This window comes from Caenorhabditis briggsae (assembly GCF_000004555.2).
Source record: "Caenorhabditis briggsae complete genome, chrX, whole genome shotgun sequence".
In the NCBI taxonomy this organism is placed as follows: domain Eukaryota; kingdom Metazoa; phylum Nematoda; class Chromadorea; order Rhabditida; family Rhabditidae; genus Caenorhabditis; species Caenorhabditis briggsae.
This window is the reverse complement of record NC_013491.2, coordinates 6,170,610-6,186,506: the sequence shown is the minus strand read 5'-3', so window position 1 is coordinate 6,186,506 and position 15,897 is coordinate 6,170,610. Positions and strand designations below refer to the sequence as shown.

Genomic DNA, 15,897 nt, shown 5'->3' with positions numbered 1-15,897 from the left:
ATGTATGACACATTTTCCCAACGATTAACATATCAGATCGTTTAAAACCACGAATGCATACAGTTTTTGACATGATTCTCTAGAAATTCGTGACTTTTTTGAACAACGTTTCCGCGATATGTTATTGTTGTTTTATGAGAACTGCAGGGCTATAGTGATATTTTTTATTCGCCGTTAAAGCGCTTGTATAAAAGCAACTCTCCCCCGATTACTCGCCATTTTATTCCGTATAACAGTATAGCTGATGCTTTTTACTATATAAATTCGAAACTTTCAGATCATCAGCAGTTTTTTGCCGCTGAAATGAACAAATTGTTTTATGTTGACATTTAACTTCTAAATGCAGCAGATATTTATTTAGCAAGGTGACGATGAATGAGAAAAAAAAACCATTGAGGGACAGGAAATATAGTATGCTTAAAGCAAAAAATAAGTCTGCATGTCAAGACGACATTAATCAACAATGTGGACATCTCTAGCACAGAAACAATGAATTGGTTCTTGTTGGGTATGAGAGGGCATAGATAGAGGACAATGCCATTATTTTGACCCACTTCAACTCGCTGGCTCGGTGTTTTTTGCCATTGACTCTGAAAGTGCCGAAGTATCCTGAAAAAAATTTTCGGTGTTTATAAAAGCTCCTTGAAAAGTTGAATTTGGGTGTGAGATATCAGAAATTCCCCCGAGCTATACGTTCTTAAAGTTGGATCGCTTTTCATCCGTTAGAAAGAGTTTCGTTACAACCACCCGAAAATTTTATGAGCCCTTTTATTGCGGTATCTTCTGGGTTTTTTTCTCTGTGTGATTTTTGTATAAAAGCAATTCTCCCCCGATTACTCGCCATTTTATTCCGTATAACAGTATAGCTGATGCTTTTTACTATATAAATTCGAAACTTTCAGATCATCACCCAGTTTTTCGCCGCTGAAATGAAATGAACAAATTGTTTTACAATCCCGTCGAAACCCTCAGCTCCGAAAACAGCAAAAAGTTGGTAGAAGTCACTATCAAACGTCTACCACCGAACGCCGTGCTCTATTACCCGCGCGGCGGACAATTTATTCAGTGGCCTGCTTTCGGAGGGTAAATGTTCACTTCTGATTCATTTGTAAGTTCACTTTTAAGCCACGTCACCGACGAGTGGCTCTCGAAAAACCGCTGCCCTGGAGAGCAAGCTCTTCTTCGTGGAACACCGTTGGTAGTTTCCGCGGATGTGAAAATCCCAAACTCGTTCCCCGCCACGGAACTCCTCATTGTGACCCGAGTGGAAGGAGGGTCCCTCCGAAACGTAAGACTACTGAATGATCTTAATAGCATTTTCATATTTTAGGAGGGTAAAATCGGAAGTCAAAAACCTAGCGAGGTGCCGGATCAAAGAGCTGAAAATGCGCAAATCGGAGGTCATCAACCTAGCGAGGTGCTGGACCAAACAGCTGAAATTGCGCTTCTGAAAAATGAAATCGCGCTTCTCAAAAGAAAAGTAATATATTGATGAAACGGATAATAATAAAACACTGCTGTTTTTAGATTGGGGATCTGGAAGTGAATTATTATAACCTCAAGAGGTCTCATGAGGACGGAATGAGAGGGATTTAGAGCTACCCTTATAATTTTAAAGAATGAGGAAATGAAAGGATTTTGTATTTTATTTTTCAAATTTGTTTGTTTTTATACACTGTTCCCACAAAAAAGTTCCTTGAGGAGTTTCGCTTTTCTTTGAGAAGATAAAGATTTCCCAACTTTTCCATGATACTCCACCGATCGCTATCTTCAAAAAGAAACTGACGAACGATAATTAATCTTTTCCATGCTCCCAACCGGGTCGATCGGGATAAAAACGACTAAGTCGTGGATCTTTATCAAGAGACCAACTGACGAGAACTCTCAACATTTTGGATACACCAAAGTAGAAAAAATGAGCACAGTTGTTTTTTTAGTACTTCTCCCCACAATGAGAAATAAGATAAAAATATAACAACAATGAATTCGAAAATTTTGAAAATCAAATCGAAGCTGTTGCTCAATTTTTTACACCAGAAAATATTATTTTAACACCCGGAATTTCGAAATACTCAAAAATAAACTTTTTCATTGTTTTTTGGCTAATTACTCGTTTTGTCTATATGTGTCGTGGAATACACAAGTAAACCTTATAAGTTTGTTTTCAGATGACCTTGTTCCAGTTCCTCCGATGGTTTTGTCAGCTCATCCATCTTGGCTCGTATTATAAGTTTTTAATATTAATGATGTACACGCTCTTTGGAGCTTGGATGTTCAAGACCCTCGAGACGACACCACTCACTGAAGGAATTGGAAAAACCCCCGCCCTGATCATAAAAGAGCCCCAGGTAATTATTTTAAAAATGAGTTCAAATTTTAAGAATGAAAATTTCAGGATGCCTTTATCTTTTTGAAGAAGTTCCAAGAGACCGCCGCAAAGATGCCCGATGAATTGCTTTTGCAATTTGTTAAGAACCAAAGCGACATCCTGTTCGCCGCATACAAAGCTCAGGAAGAGATCGACTGGACGTGGTGCCTGGGTATCCTCTACTCAGTGGAAACGTACACCACGATTGGTAAGTTTTTCTTATGATCACTCTGTATCTTAAATTCCAATTTTCAGGTTACGGTTACCCCGTCGTAAGGACATGGCAAGCAAGGTTGGCCACAATCATCTACGCAATGATTGGTGTCCCATTCTTCTTGGTATACCTCGCGGTAATTAATTCGATTTTCAATATCAGGGCTTTAAATAATGGTACTTGTAACAGTTCAAACATCTAAAACGTTCAATTGAGTATTTCATTGAGATATCTTTAAACCGAGCTTTAATTAGAACGTTTTTCTTTTTATAATCAATTTGCTATGTTTCAAGCTGTCTGGTAATTTTTTGTCGAACATTTGTTACATTACACTCTATGAGATAGGTGAGCAAGATAAATGAGAAGCACAAAGATCTATTGAGAGATATCAGAAATAATCAAAAAAGCAATGGTTCCCTTTTTAGTCGGTCGGAAAGACCATGAGCAAAACCATGGCAAGGATCGACAAGAGAATGCGTCGAACTAATTTTGGAAAACTCCTCCTCTACTCTCGAGTCCCGGTAAGTTAATAAGGCAATTAATTTAGAGGGTACAACAGATTTGGGGTTATTTGGGTACAAAGCAATTTATGGGTATAAAATCTTCAAGTTAGGGGTGAAAAATCCTTGCGAAAATCCATGTTGTGTACCCACGAATGAAGGCTTTTGTATCCCTAAATCACTTTGTACTTCCCTTGTACCCCCGAATTGTTGTATCCTCCGAATTTTGTGCCAGTTAGAAATTGGTCTGAATTGAGAGTTTTGCACATTTCAAGATGGCCAACTCCGAAGCTTCAGAGGACCCTTTCTCGATCAGAATCGCTGTAATGATGCTGATTATTTGGATCTGTTTCACATCGGCATTCTTTTCTGTTTTGGAAGGTTGGACTTATGCAACTTCTGCATATTTTTTCATCGTCACCATTTCGTTAGTTTCCAAAGTTTTTTTGCTTCTAATTTAATTGCCTTTTTCAGAACAATAGGATATGGTGATTTGATTTTCCAAAACCAAAACATGATTCCATTCAATTTGTCGCTTATTCTGAATGGAATGTGCCTTATTTCCATGTGCTTCGAATTGACTATTAAAAGGATCGCCAAATGGAAACAAAATCAGTTCGAAAAACATATGAAAAAGATTCAAAAAATGGCATTACTGGTGTACGAGAAGGATCTATTAGTTGAGGACGCCTCACATCTTGATATTTGCATAAATCGTGAGTCTAAATCTATCGAAATTATTTTAAAATCACTTCTCCAGCTAACCTAATGGAATACGCTGCAACTCATACAGGCGAAGAGACAATTGGTTTCTTTGGAGAAATGAAAGAATGGGCTTATGGTATTTTAGTAGATCATGTGATCCAGTCCAAATTGGAAACGAATCCAAACTATGCTGATGAAGAGTTAGACGAAGAGGAAGGACAAGAAATGGTAAATATGGTTGTTGGCTCAAACGAAAGAGGAACAAGAAAAAATACCGGAATTCGTAAGTAAATTTTTAAAACTGTAAGGTATTCTTTTTTACAGTGTCTTCTTATTCTTGCACCTCAAAACGTATGATTCGCCAAACATATCACACACTCATTGATCGCATCAAGGCGCTGGAGCAAGCCAAGCCAAGGAAAAATGACATGGACTCAATAATGTTTATCCAATTTTTGGAGAACAAAAAAGTCGTCAAACTTGTGGAACTATTCAAGCATCCAAATCAGACTACAACTTCATGTCAAACCGATATTAGTGGACCAGTAGATCAGAAGACAAATCAAACGATGAATGAGAAAATCGGTAAATTTCATTTTGATATCAGGGATGCAGTCATAGCCTCCTCACTCCAGGCTCATGTTTCCTTCAACCTACCGCGTCTCCGATTTCAATCAGATCAAGCAAAGATGGTGAAATCGAGGTTTCTCTTTGGTCAATTGCATTCAAGGATCTGAAGTTTGGTGGTATAACTGAGTATTTCTTTTATGAGGGTCTTATCGGACAATCTACGGACTCAATTCTTTATGTGAGTTTTTTAAATGAATTTCAATTTTAAAACAATAACAATTTTCAGTTAGATGAAGATTATGTCAAAATTCCAGTCCATATGTTACGTCGAAGAACTTTGCAACCTCCAATGAGTCCTCTATCAAACCAGGCTTCATCACTCAAAGCGTTGGTGGTACAAGAACAACACGAAAAGGACAATTCAGAGAATCAATCAAAGCAAAGAAGGCGGACATCGTGTTAACGGGCATTTCGGGAGTTTTTCGGAATTTATGATTAGGTGTGAAACTTTAAATTTTAGAGTTTTTTTTTCATTTTCGGTTTCAAGTTGTTCGGGTTAAAACCTTAGATTCAAAAATTAGATTTGGAAAACAAAAGTGAAATGAATTCAGTCAAATTGTGACTTTTTTCAACATAATTTAGTCGAAAAATGGGATTAAATTTCAAGATATTGATTTGCAGAACTAAGAAACAATGGTTGATTTGATGACAATCTTCAAAATTTTCGATTTCTCGTTTGACCTACTTTTCCTTCAACTTTCCTTTAACATATTATTAACAATCTCAAATCAATTTTCAGTCTTTCTTTTATGTTTTTCTCCCACTTTGACTGATTTTCAGTATATTTTTTCAATACAATACCATTTTATTGAGCTGATTTGTATATGAAAATTTTCCTGTTTTTAGTTTTTTTTACTCTTTTTTTCCACTGGAAAAGCTAAAGCAAATTAGAGATCAAAAATGCTCGGTTTTATCTCCTGGTGAAGGAAGAGAAACAGACACGCACAAAAGACTTGGACCAGAAAAAAGATGAGAACATGTGTGGTTGAATATACAACCTCCAACAAACCTTTGGATGAGTGAGAAAGCAGCAGTTTTGAAAGGAATAAAAAAGTTGAAGTTCAATTAGATTGTCAGAATGGTTAGCTCCCCAGCGGATTAATTAATAATTTTTCAGGAAGTTATACTGCGAAATATTCTCAAAAATTGCAGAAATGACATTCAGTTATTTTCTAGTTATTTTATTTATGTTTTGGAATATTGTTTTTTTGAAAATTCAAAAAAGTATCATGTATAAAAAACCTGAGTTAACTTGTGTCAATGAAGCACCAATTTTTCCAATTTCTTCGTAGAACCTATGCTTGTCATTTTTAACATTGCTTCCGCATTAGAAAACCAGAGATTTTGAACATTCCGGATAAAAATGTTTTTTTGAAAAATTTTGAGTAGGCGTATTATTAACTGGAATAGTGTTTCAACAAATTTATTATAAATTCACAAAAATTAAAATCAATCCACAACAAAATTATTACTCAAATGCCAGTCTTTTGATGTCGCTTTCGTTGTGCCTCTGGTTCTGGCTTTATATAAAAAGGATCCGGCTGCTCTGGTTGACCTTCTATTTCTTCGATTTCTTGTTTTATTTCTTCGATTGGTTTCCGCTGGTTATCAACAGTTGGTGGTGTTATGTTGGCTTGAAATCTGATGCCGCATTCATGAACATTTACTTTTAGGTAAATAGAACGTGTAAATGATTTACCAAAAGGAAAATAGAGTGATTGGTATTCATGAAAAATTGGTAAAAGAAAGCATTTTCCTTCAGATTTACAGTGATTTTTCATTTTTCACGTCACTGATATTTTCTTTTTCTTTTTGATTTTTCAGTGATCATTTTTGTAAATATTTACACCTGTAAATCGATTTACCAAAAAATGGATTTACCGTATTCACAAAAGGATTTACTCGAAGTAAATATTTACCCTTGTAATCTATATTGAAATATTGTTTTTCACAGTAATTTATAAAAATATGGCAGAGTTGACAAAAGCTATTACGTAACTTTATGTTAAAAATAGATATCTAAATATTTGGCAAAGCTAGACCTTCATTTGACAATTAACTTTTTTTTGCTTATTAGCATCTGTTCTCTTTGGGAGCAATAATAAATAGTTACATTGACTCAAGGCCAGTCATAGGTCACCTCTAGAAATGGTCCAAAAAATGAAAAATTGAGATTATTTAGTTTTTGCCAAACATAAAAATAAAAAGCGGAAACGGTCTAGAAATTGTAGAAAAATGCTATTTTTGTCATTTCATTAACTTTTGAAGTGATTTTTTGGGGATGTGCAACTTTTTTGATTTTTTTTTTCATTTTTTTTTTATCTAGAAATGTTGTGTGCTTTTATAATATTCTCAGTTTCATCATAATTGAAAGTTTCAGTTTCAATATTTAAACTTTATTTTAATGAGTTTCATCCAAACAGTGAGGAAACTCTTATTTTCCTACCCCCAACTTTGGTAAATAAAATCAAGTGAGTAAATCATTTATCATTAGGAAAATAATTTTCATGAATACCAATCACGTTATTTTCCAATGTGTAAATCGATTTTCCTATTAAAATTTTTAAAAAGTTAACGTTATATTTTTCTTTCGTAAATATTTTCCTTGGTAAATGCATTTACCTAGGTAAATGTTCGTGAATACGGCCTCTGGAAAGGATAAATGAAGACAACTAGTTATTGTATAAACTGAAACTTACTGTCTATGAGCGGAATTACGATCATTGTCCAATACTCCCGAATCGAAGAATTTTCCAAGAGCCCGATGATTCTGAAAAAGGTGTCATACAAGGAATTCGTGAACTAAAAATATTTTTACAATATATGAAGGATGGGGAATTTTGTCTCCCAACTTGATAAACTTCAGTTTTCTATCTTCCGAAAGATGTGTGCTCCGGCCTGGGATGTTGTTGATTCTGAAAAGCATTTTTGTTGGAAAGCTAGACACCACAGAACGTACTTATTCTCTAAAAATTCAGGAACTTCCGTTTTTGTCATTTTTTCATGAATTTGGTAGTGTATTTTTTTATTTTTTTTATTCATGACTTTTCCTGTTTATCGTTGTTCTTCGTATTCTCTAGTTGTTCCATCTTCCTCTTTGAGAAATCAATAAAAATTTTACTTGTTCAAAAATTGGAGTTAGCCATTGTTTATGAATTTCTTTTTCTTCCTTTTTTTTTGTTTATTTCTGTCCCTTTTTCTTCCCTAAAACCATTTGAAAATATGTCATAAAATCAGTTTTCACGTGAAGTAATTTCCAAAATTATTTTCTTAAAAATCTTCACAAGATAATTAATTTTTTTCTTTCAGAAAATGGCTGATGATCATGATCTTTTAGGTTACACTGTTCAACTTGTCGAAGAAATAATGAATGACCAAAAATAACTGCAACTGGACTATATACGTATGATGGATGTATACTATATACGTATGAACAATGAAAAACAAATCGAATTGAACGACAAAACAATCGAAAACCAAGATTGGATGATTAAATTTCTCCTTCTCGAATTGAAGGACACCATCATCACAAAGAACAAGAAGATCGCGGCTTGGAGATCAACCGCATTGAAATGTGCGCCACCAACAAGCGGACTTCACAGTGAGTTCAACATATTTTTGAACTAATTTTAAATTCGCTTGAAAACTAAAAACCTAGATTGAGCTCCTTTTTTTTCAGAATTCGCCGACGAAAAAGACGTTCCCGACGTCGACGAAGAGTTTCTTGCAATTATCAATGATATTCTGAAAAAGCAGAAAACTGTGCCCGGAGCTACGCAATTTCCAGAATACGCCGACAGCAGCAAAGGTTTATTGACCAACGAAGGCAAAGCTGCGTTTAATGATTTTCTGAAAAAAAGCACAAAACTGTGACCAAACCTGGAGCTGAACCAGCAGTCGAGAAGAATACGACAAACTGGAAGAATAATTTTCAAAATCCCACAAGTTGGACTCTTGGGACTTATTTTGTCATCTCACTATTGATTTGGTTTCTTTTTTGAATTAATAAAAATATGTTGTTAATCAATGTGCTTAAGTTTCTGTAAAGCTTTTCAGATGAAAAATGCAACAAGAAGATTTGAAAAAGCATTTTGCGCATTTTTTCTAGAACATGATTTCAAACGTTCTCAGCTCACTCATTTGCTCTAAAACGCTAAAAAAAGTTTTCAGTGAAGCCACCGGCATTGTTCCTTTCTGTTTTTGGAACATTTTATTGTTTAAAACTTTGATCGAGCCCTTCCGAGTGCAAATTTCCTATATTTTATTTACACAAACTTGCTTCTTATTTCTTAATTTGAGCTTCTACCATTTAACATCATCCATTGTACGAATAATGGATTAGTTGCAATCAGTGTAGAATTACAGTGTATGATTACATGTTCTTCAACGATTCTCAATGAATATGGAAAAATTATGTCTTTAGGCTTAAATTTCAGCTCTCAAAATACCCGAAATCATCTGGGCAAAACAATCCGCTCTGTGTGGCCGATGGAGCACAATTTCTTATTCCCATCTAGGAGCTTAGAAAACCATCGCCACGGCCTCTTGATTACAAATATGAATACCGTTATTTCCGCACGTTCTCACTTGTTTTTGCATACAAGAGTGTCCTGAGACTTTTATCTGAAAACAGAAAAATTTATATTCCTTATTTTAGATCTGATTCATGCATACGACTTCGTGTTTTCCCATTCTAGAATTTTTTGTCATTTACCTCAATCTAACTTTCCACACTTTCTCTTTCTTCTCAGATCAAAGTCCAAATCGTGTCTAGACATTGCTAACTACTTAGCACAAAATGGACAGATGATGTTGTTGGCACCGTATGTTTTGGAATCAGCAGACACGTGCAAATATGGATGATGAAATTTTTGTGAGAGTTGGAGAGAGCGCATATGCATAGAGCCATGTGAGTCGTTCGAAGATGGGCGCGAAACGCAGAAAATTTGTGTTTATTAGTGTTGATTAATTTCTACTTTAAACAACCTTAAAATTTATTGAAATCAATGAAAAATAATATATCTCGGACTCAGAGACATTTCTCGCCGTATAAGCCCTGTATGGGGAGAAGTAATTTCAGAACATGGCTGCTGCCAAACCTGTAGTCACTGGCGACATCGATTTCGAACTTTTTAAAACTATGATGAAGCAGATCGATTCTGATATTGACGACATCATCAAGGAGAACGAGGAGATCGAAGAATTGAAATTGATCGCATTTAAATATGCGGCCGCATATGCGCGAGATCCCAATGAGTGATTTTGAAATTCGTATTCTATTTGTTTTCTCATGTTTTCAGAATCCGCCGACGAAAACGAAGGTTCAAGAATCTCTGCCAAAGCTGCGTTTAATGCTTTTGTGACAAAGCAGGGAGCTGTGAGCGGAGCTGAAGCAGAAGCAAAAGTCGAGGAAAAAGACGATAAACTTGAAGGATAATCTTCAGGATTCCACTAGTTGAACTGCTGGTACTCGTCTCATGATTTTATTGTTGAAATTTTTATGAACGATTATTACTATGGTTTTTATTTGCCGAGGAAAACGAATGACACCGAAAAGAGTCATGAGATTCGAGAGAAATTTGGAGAAGATCGGAAAATAGCCCCAATACAAAGTCGATGAGATGTTTGAAACACGAAATGAGATGAACACAAAGTTTTGAGGGGAAAATTGGAAAAATATGTGTGACGGGGAAAAATATGTCGGAATCGGGAGACTCGTAGCCGGGGGAAAGAACGGGAATGTGAATGGGAGCTAGATATCGGCGACATCCGAAGCCAACACGATTGTATTATTGGAGAGAGTTTCGAGCAGCTTTGCTTGTTCGGCGACTTTTTCAGCAAGCTTCATGTGGGACAGCATAACTGAAAATTAAAGAGGCTGATGAGAGAATTTGGAAAATTTCACAAATTTGAAAAAACAATTCGAAAACAGCTGAATTTCGAGTTCATTTTAGAAGTAGCCAGCCAATGAAATGGAAACACTTCAATCATACTTGTTGACGGGCCGGCTGATAACTCGCTTCACGCTCAGAAAGCTTTACTACCTCCCTTGAAAACGGAATGTATTAAAGTCCTGGCTGACGATTTTTCTTCGGTAAGATTCATTAAATGTCGAACAACACTTGATTAATTGATTTCAATGATGGTCGAGGCTTATTGGAGGTTGTGGAGCTCGCCGAGCTCTATCATCTGGCATGTTATTTTTCCCACGATACCAAGCATGAAACGAGTTATCAGCCCACCGACATCACTTTTACAGTTTTCGTACAATTTTAACAAAAATTGAAAAATTCAGGAAAATTGTTGAGAAGTTGAGAATAAATTCAGCTTTTGGATGAATTGTGGTCACGTTTTAGTACAAAACTTGATCAAAAACGGCTTTACATACTGGACCATAAACCTATTTTGATCAAAGCAATAGAAATCATAAGTTTGCCAAATTTCAGTCGACCGTAACAGCTTGTCCCGGAATCTGACCAACCTCCGGCCAGAAGCCGACGACACCAGATATACTTGCTGAAAGGATTGGACCGCCCGTTCGAATGTGATTACTCTTTTTTATTTGAAATATTTTCTTGAACTTGCTGAAAAACTCACTTGTAACCATGCTCGTGTCGTTTGGCGGCCCATATTTGTTGATAATCTCTTCCAGCGCAGCAATCTTTTTTTCCTGTGCCTCAGCCTCCAACTTGTATCGGTTGATTATCTTCTCGTTGATGTCGAGCATATCGTCTTTATTCTTCATGAGTTGATCCCAGTTCTTCAAGCGTTCCTCCTGTCCTTGATACATCTTCTCCAGATTCTCGAACTTCTGATCTTTTATCTCCATTATCTCCGTGAGACTTTTGATGTGTTCCTTCCTGATTTCGTTCAGCTGTTGAAGATCTTCGATTGTTTTTTTCTTACTGTTGGGCATGATCTGAAAGAAAAAAGATATAAAATGACAAGTACTGAAAAAGAAAACGGGAATTCAATTACTGGAAACACGAACAAGAAAAAACGCCTAGGGCACATAGAATCCAAACGCAACGCACGTCTGGCAGCGACGCGGTCACAGAAAAAACATATGCATAGGTTGCTGGAGAGAGTGCAAGACACAAGCAGAAGCGTTTGTAACGAGAGACGCTTGATTATAGATGATTATAATAGAGGGCAGCTAGAGAAGAAGAGCGAGCAGCAGGAAGGGTAAAAGAAGAAGAAGAAGAAGGGGAAAGCGACAGGTTTGTGTTAGAAAGTTTCGTTCTTCTTCTCCTACTTGTATATGTTCTCAGAATTTACTTTCTAATAGGAACTCTGTAACCCCAAAAAACCAATGAAGCATTTTAGAAGGAAAGTCAGAACATGAAATTTTATTAAAACTGAAAAAGTTTGTAACGAGAGACGCTTGATTATAGATAATTATAATAGAGGGCAGCTAGAGAAGAAGAACGAGCAGCAGGAGAAGTAAAAGAAGAAGAAGAAGAGGGGGAAAGCGACAGGTGTGTGTTAGAAAGTTTCGTTCTTCTTTTCCTACTTGTATATGGTCTCAGAATGTACTTTCTAATAGGAACTCTGTAACCCCAAAAAACTAACGAAGCATTTTAGAAGGAAAGTCAGAACATGAAATTTTATTAAAACTGAAAAAAGACATCGGAATTTTGCTCAATGTTGTACCCAAAATTGGAGAAATGTTTGGATTTTTCATAATAATTGAGATGTGTTTGTTGCTATTTGGGCATCAGTTCAGAATACGTCGGAAACTACATCAACCATTTCCTCATCAGCACCCTCGACGTTAGCACTAGAAGTTCCGACGTCAGAATTGGAGCCTTCGACGTTGGCACTGCAGCTCTCGACAGGTGCATTGGAAGGTCCGGCTTCAGAAGTGCCGGCAAGAGCATCAGAATTCCTTACATCAGAAAGTTTGACGTTAGCACTGGAGCTTCTTGCGATTTCTTTAGAACCCCCACCATTAGAGCATTCTAAGTTAGAATTTGAAGTTACAACTACTTCATTGAAATTCCCGGCATCAAAACATCCAGCATCGGAAGTTCCAGGTGCTTCGGCATCAACAATGGTTGGTTTCTGCATAGCATCCTCTCTCCATGGCATTTCTTCAATGGATTTTTTCACCAAGTCTTGCAAATCAGACTGCCAAGGCTCTGAAACAAATTTTTCTTACAACGAAACATCATTACCTTGTAAACCCAGATTTTGATGGGAATCTCAGCAAAAATACCTTGAAATTTGTGGAAAAAGTTGGATATGAACAATCGTTTTTTTTGAGAAAATGTGTGGAATATAGAATTTTTCCAATTTCAGGTATAGCACAATAAATATCATGTTCACCTTTTAAAAATTTAGAAAATCGTCTTAAAAGATACTGAAACTAATATGACTCAGCTGAATCTGGCAAGAGTTCATTTATTCTGAAATTTTTATCAAAAAAATGGGTTTACGAGGTATTGAGGTTTTGTTTTTTTTTTAGAAAGAAAACTTGCCTATTTTATAATGGCACGCCGTTCTCGGCAAGCTTTTATTTTGCCAAAAAATAATTGGGCTTTGAAATTTTTGAAATAGTCAGGCATTGCCTGTCGCAAACATGGTTATACAATCGTAAAATGGTTAAACAATTACCTTGTGGAGCGCCATGTTTGAAGAAAGTGTTGTTTGTCACATGTTCACGAAGCTTCTCAATGCTGAATACTGCTCTGAGTGGATCGTAGTTGCTAATTGCGTCCATTTCAGCGAGAACCACGGCATTAGTTGTTTTCAATTCCTCCAAGCTCTTCTTTTTGGCGATGTACTCCTTACTGTCTACCATTGGATCATTGGCTAGTTCTTGGGACATTTGGTCAATGCGCTTTCTGTTCGCAAAGAAAATTGCCGATTTATCAAAGAAGGCTTTAGCATCCATGACACCAACATCTTTGGCATCAATATCCATGGCTCCAGTGCCCATGGGACAAACATCCATAGACCCAGAAGTCATGGTACCAGGATCCATTGGACCAGAACCCATTAAAGCAGCACTGATGGGGCCAACATCCATAGGATCAGCATCCATGGTACCTAAAAATTCTTTATTATAATTTTTAAAGTAATTTTGAATAGGGGTACCGTAAAACCTGTATTGGAAGGGTCCACACACTGTCAATTTCAAACTCAGACATCTCAATTCCCATGCAAAATATCAGAAATGTGTCAACTAATAAAATGTTTGTGGTGTTATGATAAAAATTTTATCAATTGACAACTTTTTTCCTATATCTCTGACAGGAACCGAGAAAAATTGATTCAAAGCTAAAAGTTGAAGGGCCTTTTTATTACAGGTCATAGGGTAAGTATGAAGGAATTTAAAAAAGAGAATGTCTGAGAAGAAATGAAAATACGACATGATAACAAAGAGAAAATTGAAGAAAAATAAGAGAAAAACGGAAACAAGAGAGATGAGATTTCCCGAGAGCGAAAAGAGGTGAGACGTCCACTAAAAGAAAAAGAGAGACAAAATATAAATGCATATACATATGAAATCACACAGCTACGTTTCTTCCGCGACGCGCAGTCTCACGCGGAGCGGTTTTTCCAGCCAGCGCTGCGACGTTTCTAGGGAGAGTGAAAAGAAAGAAAAGTGAGAGAGAGAGAGAGAGAGAGAGAATGCGAAATGAAAAAAAAACACTCTCGCTGGAAAGTCGACGTGTCTACGTCTCTCTTGATTTACAAATGACAAACAAAGTGTGCCGAATAGCGGAGTACGGGGGAAAGAAGTGTTCTTTGGTGTTGATGGACTCCAATTATGCGGAGGGAGATGTTTTGAGCTAGCTTTTGTTCAGAATTACTGGAAAAAGGCTTAAAGGAGAGTTTCCTCAATCTGTGTCGGGTTTTTTTCTGAAACTTTAGAAATTTCTAAAATTACCAAGCCGTGCCAAATTTTACCAGACCGGGATTCATGAGGAGTAAAGTGTAAACAAATGCGGCAAAGGACCTGAAAGCGAGTACTTCTAAGATGGCGAGTTACTAGTGTGGTGTGTAATATAGGGAAAAGGGTTATTAGTATCGCACCTATTGTGCAACGGATAAATGCCCTCAAATATGGCAGGTGGTGCAAAAGAAAAAGTGTCACAGGAAGAAGTACTCATCTGTGTTTTGGTAAGCTATGACTAGTTAGGTGGATTCAGAAACATATTTTTAGAGAGAACGGAAATGAAGTTTGGAGGTACTAAGGGAGTATTGACCGCCAATTATTTGAAACTGAACCAAACTATAAGAAGTGGGTTTTGGTAGAGCCACACATGGCTTGTTTATAATTTAAACCTACATAGTGAAATGATGAGCAGTTACCAGGATGGAAAAAATTGAAGTTGAGAAAAACTTTGTTGCAAGTACAAGAAAATGAAATCCCCTTCCCCGATGGTATCTCGAATGATAATGTCACGAAAAATTAATAGGGAGATTTGTGATACAAAAAAAAATCTCATATCACATTTTCTTGAACATCAAAATAGTTTCCCGTTCGAAGATATTTGTTGCAGTTGGTAAACTGTGCAACAGATGAAGACGAGGCTCACGAGAAGCAACATGAAGTTATGACGACTGCGCAGAGTTGTACGAGAGAGTGCAGAGAAAAAATATGGATCGCATTTAGAAGAAAAAATAGTGTGTGGAAGTATGATACTATTTGTCATCATGATTTGAAAGCGGCGGTGAGCACCAAAATATATTAATTGGCGATGACTTGTGTTCGGTGCCTTTTCGGCTACGTTGAAACATCAAACACTTGGGACTCAACAAAACTACTGTGGGCATGGAGAAAGGGAAATCGAATTGATAATCAAGGAAGCTGATTGATTGGACGGCGGTACAACGTCCTCAGTTCGGAGGTTCAAATTACCTGAAAATTTTGAAATTTCGTAGCCCCGACGTGTGATTTTGTACCCCTAAATCACTTTGTACCACCTTGTACTCTCCGAATTATGTGCCTCTTCTGCCACCGTGCTACAGTTGGTAGTAACACAAAATTTAGAACTGTGGTTTCACAAATCCAATTTCTCAAGAAGCCCATGTGAATACAATTTCGAGAAAACTTTTTTCATGTCCTTCTAAAGCACAATGATCAGAGTCGAGTTTGCACAACTTCTTGGTTATACTGTCCTTAATTCATGAAATTGGGGTCATTGTTGAAAGCATATTTGAAGCTGCTTTTTCCCAACGTGTGGTTGAGAATTTTTAAATTTTCAAGAAAATATCCTTTTCATGTTGTTGGTGTATTGTTCGGTTCTCCGGTAATTGGATTGCTGAGTCGTTTCTACGAATGCGTTGAGAAGTTACCGGTCGCTTCAGAATGTCTAAGAACAAAAAAGAGCTGTCATTCCACTTGACAAATAAAGATAATATCTCAACTGCCAATCTTGAGTAACAAACAGTTTTCCGGTGGCCTGTTCTTCGATATGTTGATCTTCGTGTTGAATGGAAATGAGACGTCACTGATATTACTTGGCAGA

At 36.6% G+C, this 15,897-nt stretch overlaps 5 protein-coding genes across 5 annotated transcripts; 3 read left to right on the top strand and 2 right to left on the bottom strand.

The window, feature by feature from the left end:
• Positions 1-934: 934 nt before the first annotated feature.
• CBG27570 lies at positions 935-1,596 on the top strand (the record flags this gene model as incomplete). The annotated part of the gene is made up of 4 exons (XM_045239258.1): positions 935-1,083; positions 1,126-1,288; positions 1,331-1,480; positions 1,528-1,596. 4 exons carry the CDS (start codon positions 935-937, stop codon positions 1,594-1,596), a joined length of 531 nt encoding a protein of 176 aa, XP_045100022.1.
• Positions 1,597-2,168: 572 nt separating this feature from the next.
• On the top strand, positions 2,169-4,820 carry CBG17601 (the record flags this gene model as incomplete). The annotated part of the gene is made up of 9 exons (XM_045239256.1): positions 2,169-2,348; positions 2,396-2,576; positions 2,624-2,718; positions 3,008-3,103; positions 3,358-3,509; positions 3,557-3,798; positions 3,843-4,070; positions 4,112-4,479; positions 4,644-4,820. 9 exons carry the CDS (start codon positions 2,169-2,171, stop codon positions 4,818-4,820), a joined length of 1,719 nt encoding a protein of 572 aa, XP_045096256.1.
• Positions 4,821-7,903: 3,083 nt separating this feature from the next.
• CBG27569 lies at positions 7,904-8,290 on the top strand (the record flags this gene model as incomplete). Its single annotated transcript, XM_045239255.1, has 2 exons — positions 7,904-8,018; positions 8,097-8,290. 2 exons carry the CDS (start codon positions 7,904-7,906, stop codon positions 8,288-8,290), a joined length of 309 nt encoding a protein of 102 aa, XP_045100021.1.
• Positions 8,291-10,169: 1,879 nt separating this feature from the next.
• On the bottom strand, positions 10,170-11,333 carry CBG27568 (the record flags this gene model as incomplete). The annotated part of the gene is made up of 2 exons (XM_045239254.1): positions 10,170-10,279; positions 11,015-11,333. The coding sequence occupies 2 exons, from the start codon at positions 11,331-11,333 to the stop codon at positions 10,170-10,172; spliced, it is 429 nt and encodes a 142-aa protein (XP_045100020.1).
• An 806-nt stretch (positions 11,334-12,139) lies between these two features.
• On the bottom strand, positions 12,140-13,463 carry CBG27567 (the record flags this gene model as incomplete). The annotated part of the gene is made up of 2 exons (XM_045239253.1): positions 12,140-12,558; positions 13,034-13,463. 2 exons carry the CDS (start codon positions 13,461-13,463, stop codon positions 12,140-12,142), a joined length of 849 nt encoding a protein of 282 aa, XP_045100019.1.
• Positions 13,464-15,897: the final 2,434 nt, after the last annotated feature.